At 42.2% G+C, this 5,780-nt stretch overlaps 1 protein-coding gene across 1 annotated transcript; it reads left to right on the top strand.

Annotated features, from left to right (window-relative positions):
• Positions 1-3,833: 3,833 nt before the first annotated feature.
• On the top strand, positions 3,834-5,388 carry LOC145549460 (uncharacterized). Its single transcript, XM_081601980.1, has one exon. It carries the CDS (start codon positions 4,076-4,078, stop codon positions 5,375-5,377), a length of 1,302 nt encoding a protein of 433 aa, XP_081458106.1. The 5' UTR covers positions 3,834-4,075; the 3' UTR covers positions 5,378-5,388.
• The last annotated feature ends 392 nt before the right edge of the window (positions 5,389-5,780 follow it).

The following is a 5,780-nucleotide window of genomic DNA, read 5'->3' as shown; positions in this document are numbered from 1 at the left end:
TATGTGGCACTCAGTTGCCAGAACACGTGCTCATCTCCTAGCAACAGATTAACAATACATATTATGTTAAAAAAATATAAGATTTCTTCTGATCTTTTGAAATACTACTTATCTTTGTCTCAGTAGTTCTAACTGGAAGCTCTGTCCTCCTCTTTTGGAACTGACTGTTCCGCCATCTCTGCAGTTCTCTATGTCTCTGCCCTCCTCAGTGTTCTGTTGCTATGCTAAATACTTTCTGACCTAAAGTCCAGGTCGCATTCATCCAACCTGAACGTCACTGATACTCGACAAATGTCCCTATTCTGCGTCCTAATACGTGCAAGCGGGAATAAAAAAACAACAACCATGACGGACTATAATGAGAATTAAGTTGGTAATATGCTGGCTCCTGTCGAACAACAACTTCAAATGTGTAAGCTATGCTCCACCGTTAGCATCCATGTTTACTTCCGCAAACACTGAGCCCTTCTTCTTTCTATGGCGGTTGGCAAAACACCGAGAACGCTGACGCTATTGCGCCCTCTACTGCGAATGCGGGACACTGTAAGGTCTTTCTCGCCGAGATCCAGCCACATGTTTTGACTGTAAATTAACTGTAAAGATAAAATTTTGCATTTCTTTTCTAGTAAGCACCTGTACACTGTTTTACTTTACAAAACAGAGACTGTCCATCAAGGGCAACTGAACGACACATGATCAAGTTGCATGGGCAGGAAATGGCAAATGTCATATGTTGCCATTTATGCTTTGCCATCATGCATGCAAAACAGCAACATATGCACTGAAAACGCCAACACACACAAAATTGAGTCTTTGGCATGCATTCATGACACAGACGCACAGCCTCAGCGGCAGACAGCGGACCCCTGTCTCCGATCACAGCGGAGCGTGGATCTGCTGCGTGTTGAGACCAAACAATTTGAGGCATATGTCAAGTCCTGGTGAATTCAAAATAAAGGGACTGTCAAGAATGCTCTGTCTTGGCCGGGTAGCGCTCTTCCTTCTCTGCCGTGCTCCACATGCGCTCGGCGATGCAATCTTCTAAGTCCAAGATGAAACCCATCATCATCATTTTACATCGTCCGGTTTTTTGCCCCCACAGACTGCTGTAGACTTTGGTAGTAGCTCCCGTCTGAGTGGCTGCTAAAGATTTGCCTGTAAGGCAAAAGAGAGGGCCGCGACACCCGGGAGACTCAGTCCATTCACATTATCCACAATGGTAGAGGACCAGGAGTTAGAAACAGGAGAGATGGAGAGAACAGTTGCATGAATAGAACAAAGCTTATTTCTCGTCATTTTGAAATTACCTTCATGTGAGGTCTTGATTGGTGATTTTTATGATCACTTCTTAGGACAAAAGAAGATGGGATACCGTTTTAAAATTAAAAGTAAACATGTCTTTAATTTTGATCTGACAAGATTGTCTTTCTTACCCTTTGTTAACTTAGAATCCCTTAGTTATGTTCATCTCTCTAAACCAAATTTTACACTCAATACAAGCAATCAAGCTAGTCACCCTGTTTTGTCCATTAAATTGCCAGAGAAAAAAAGGACAATTTTTTCACTCCAGACAAGACGTATATGTTGCACTACAGGCTTGGTTTACACCACTACAGCCTTTGCATTGCCTTTAAGGATCGTCAGGTTAAGTTGCAGAAACTTAGTCTGTGAAACTCTCTATGCTGTGTTCTTAAACTAATCTGATTGGCACTTGAAGCTTAAAAGTCTGTATTGACTTAAGAAAGTTGGACATCTCTCCAAACAGTTGAACATTCACTGACCTCACTCAGTTTTTACGTGGTCTACTTCTTCATTGCCAGGTTGCTGTCATTATAACTTGTGGGCATGAAAGTGATTGGAATGATGGGGATGAGTGATATGGTGCACATTAAAATCTAAAGTCAACAGAGGATGCACCATCTTTTAACCATTTTGTATATATAGAATGGCTAAATGCTCAACAATGCTCACAACACCGTGAAACAGTTTTAAATAATGTCATTTTGTTCACTGAATTCTTGCTACTTAGAATCAAAAATAAAGATGTTTTTTCTTGTATCTTTTAAATGCCTTATCTTCTTTTATGCCTCTAGTGTTGGTGTCTACTTTTTTCAAGGGGAAAAGCAAAGAGAATAATAACAAAATACGATGTTTTGGTCCAATTACTGGTTACCAAAAACATTAAGGATTAAAGAGTTGCCAGTTGGATTAATGGCATTCTTTATGTTTGTGGATCACAATGACAGCAGGCTGCTTAAATTAAAGAGCCCTGTGATAAAAGGGATTAAATAATCCCTAATTGCAAAATCATAATAGTATTAAATGTCTAATTCAATTAACCATTCAAATGGTGTAAGAGTGGTGTGCAGAGCGGAAAAAAATCTTATTGAACATGGAGTGCCATGTCAAATAAGTCTCTCCATTATCCACAGCGAGAGAAAAATTCCAGCCTGACTCTGTGAAAGAAAGAAAACAGCGAAAAGCGCCTTTTTTGAGTTGTTTGCTCGAGGGCGGTGTTAGACTCACGAGTTTGCTTTGTGTGTAGCTTTCAAACCTCAATAATCACAATAAAACACCCAAATATACAGATTATCCAAACATAATAATATTACAGTGTTCTCTGCAATATCGGTAATATGCCTTCCTTTAATATGCCAGAACATAGCGGACACTTTGACACATATTTGTGTGTTATACAATAAAGAAGTAGACACGGTATGTTGTTATTCGTACAGCTTTTAAAATTGTGTCATGTTACGACTTCAAGGTGTTTTAACCATTAAGTTAATTTGTGTTTAATCTCTTAATCTGATTCTTCAAAAACAAAACCAATGCCTCCATGGAAAAGGTTTTTGTTTGCACTTTTAAAAAACACTTGTGCAGAGTTCTCAGCTAGAAGTACAACAAGAACACTTTATGAAGTTAGAATTTTGACTAGGAAAGTTGGTGGTTGCAGAGCAGAACTGAGTTCAAAATTCAACATGGCTGCCAAGACCGTGAAACTGGCAGATGTAGACCATTCATTAGCACGCTTCATAATTTGCATCTAACTTAAATTAGTGACACACAGTGCTGTAAAACCAGTATATTTTTTAAACACATTTCTTTAATTTTTGAGCAAATAAAAACTAAATTATTGACCTGTATGAAGCTACAGAATGAACAATCAAATTAAACAGTTTTCGAGACTTCTGCTACACTTTAGTTTACCTTCATTCCCAGATCCAATCTCTGATGTTCAAGACAGTAGAATTCAGCAGCATGTATATATATACATGTAGATTTGTATGTGCGTATATGTATGTTTGTGGGTATGTATTATTTTCATCTTTATTTAGAAGGGATATGGGAAATAGGAAGACTATTTATGTTATGAATTACTAAATGGAAATGGTGTGTGATTATATAAGTTAAATGCTCCTTTAACTTATATAATCACGCTCCTTTTCAGGATTATATAATCATGCTCCTTTTCAGACTCCATTACAAATTATGGAAGAAATCTTCTCCATAGTTACAGAGCTTTCTTTTAAATCTAATGAGATTTGCGGTTGTAGAACAGGTGGCAGTAGTTAGTTCACTATTTGAGCTTTTGAGATGATTATTAGCTTCTCCCAGCAGTAAAAACAATACCTCTTTGCCATGGATACCTACTACCTAAAACTAAAGATGTAAGAGCAAAAAAAGACGGGACAACTGTCCTAAGACGCAAATGCCTCAACAAAAAACAACCATGAACAAAAGAATAAATCAGAGCCACCCTAACACTGTATAACCCTCCCCCCCCCACCACCAAGACCCCACTCTGCCCAATTTCAATATGGGGGGAGGGGAGGAGGCTGGTTGGTGAGGGTGGTAGAGATCTCAAACACTCGCATCATCATTCCAAAGATGAAGGAAAGCTCTGTGATGTCACAACTAGAGTCATGCTTGTGATGTCATCAGCACTGTATGTATGCAGCAAACTTCTACATTCTTGTCATTGCTTGCTACATTACTGACGTACGCAAAGCCCTTTGAGAGTCGAACAGTGAGTTTGTTTTTCCACGATTGACAAATATTGTTTTGCCCAAGCATGTCCTATCAAAGGCCGCAATACTACAACGGTGGGATGAGACCCCAGCCGTGGGATGGGAGAGCTGGACATCAACTTCCCATTGACTACCAGAGAGAGCTCCAGAGACTTGGCTCTCTTCTAGAAATGGAGAGAGCCAGGTGGTTTGAAGAGAACCAAAAGGTTGCCTATGTCCAGAGAGAACTGGACAATACCAGAGCAGAGTTAAAAAGGCAGGAAAGACTGAAGGAGATGACGAGACAACAACCGACAGCAGAAGAGGTTTCCAACTCTGAGTCTCTCAGCCATGCTGCTATCACTTCCCAGGTGCAGAATGGCATAAAGCACAAGCAGAAAATGCCGCTGCAGCAGGACTTTGAGCAACTGAAGGCCGCTCATATCGCCAGCATGGAAGCAATCCGGGCAGAAAAAGAAAAGAATGACGCCCTTCAACAACAGCTGGACCAAATGAAGAGTCGGTACGAGGACCTTCAATCAAAATGTGAAGCCGCATTTGAGGGGAACCTGCAGGTTGACATGCAGCTCTTTTATGAAGAGAGAATCAGGCACGAGCAACATATCTCTGAAAACCTGAGAGCCGAGAAGGACGAGGTCCATGGAAAACTGTCCAAAGAGATCGCCTGCCTGCAGGAAACGGAGAGATGTCTGCAGAGTCAGCTGGAGCTATCTGAGATTTCATATAAGGAACTAAACAGGAGATATGAAGCAGAAGTTTCTGCGTTGAGACAGAAAGCAGAATATTGTGAGTATGAGGTGAATTGTGCAAAAGAACTTAATTTGGAGAGAGCAAAGCATGATCACCATCTCATCAACACACTCAGATCCGTAAAGAACAGTCTGAATCAGAGAGCATCACAAGAGTTCACTTTCCTGAAGCAGCAATCCGCTGAGGCGATACAACATCTACAGAGTGAACTGGAGCAGGCTAGAGTTTCGTACCAGGAACTTAGGACTACATATGAGAGGGACGTTTCTGCTGTGAGACAGAAAGCAGAACTATTTGAGCAGGCGCTAGATAAAGAGAAGGAAGCTCACTCGCAGAACATGAAGAGCAACCTTAATATGATCAACGAACTTGGAGCCGAGCTGGAAAATATAAAAGCGGAGCTACAAGACAGAGAAGAGCCCGGATGTTCTCCCTGTGCATGCGTGAGTTCTCTTTGGGTACTCCGGCTTCCTCCCACAGTCCAAAAACATGACTGTCAGGTTAATTGGCTTCTCCAAATTCTCAATAGGTGTGGGTGTCTGTCTGTGTGTGTGTGCATGGTTGTTTGTCCTATGTGTCTCTGTGTTTCCCTGTGACAGACTGGTAACCTGTCCAGGGTGACCCGCCTCTCGCCTGGAACATTAGCTGGAGATAGGCACCAGCACCTCATGACCCCACTAAGGGACAAGGGTGGATGGATTATGGACCATCCATCCATCCATTTTTTTCCGCTTATCCGGGGTCGGGTCGCGGGGGCAGCAGATTCAGAAGGGAGGCCCAGACTTCCCTTTCCCCAGCCACCTCTTCCAGCTCCTCCGGGGGAATCCCAAGGCGTTCCCAGGCCAGCCGAGAGACATAATCCCTCCAGCGTGTCCTGGGTCTTCCCCGAGGTCTCCTCCTGGTGGGACATGCCCGGAACACCTCACCAGGGAGGCGTCCAGGAGGCATCCTTACCAGATGCCCGAGCCACCTCAACTGGCTCCTTTCGACGTGGAGGAA

Source organism: Poecilia reticulata, chromosome 20 (assembly GCF_904066995.2).
Source record: "Poecilia reticulata chromosome 20, P_reticulata-male-v2, whole genome shotgun sequence".
Classification (NCBI taxonomy): Eukaryota; Metazoa; Chordata; class Actinopteri; order Cyprinodontiformes; family Poeciliidae; genus Poecilia; species Poecilia reticulata.
This window is presented reverse-complemented; position numbering and strand designations above follow the sequence as displayed.

Excerpts from the sequence above, each read along its gene's own strand:
- LOC145549460 (XM_081601980.1), top strand. The coding sequence starts at position 4,076 with ATGTCCTATCAAAGGCCGCAATACTACAACGGTGGGATGAGACCCCAG.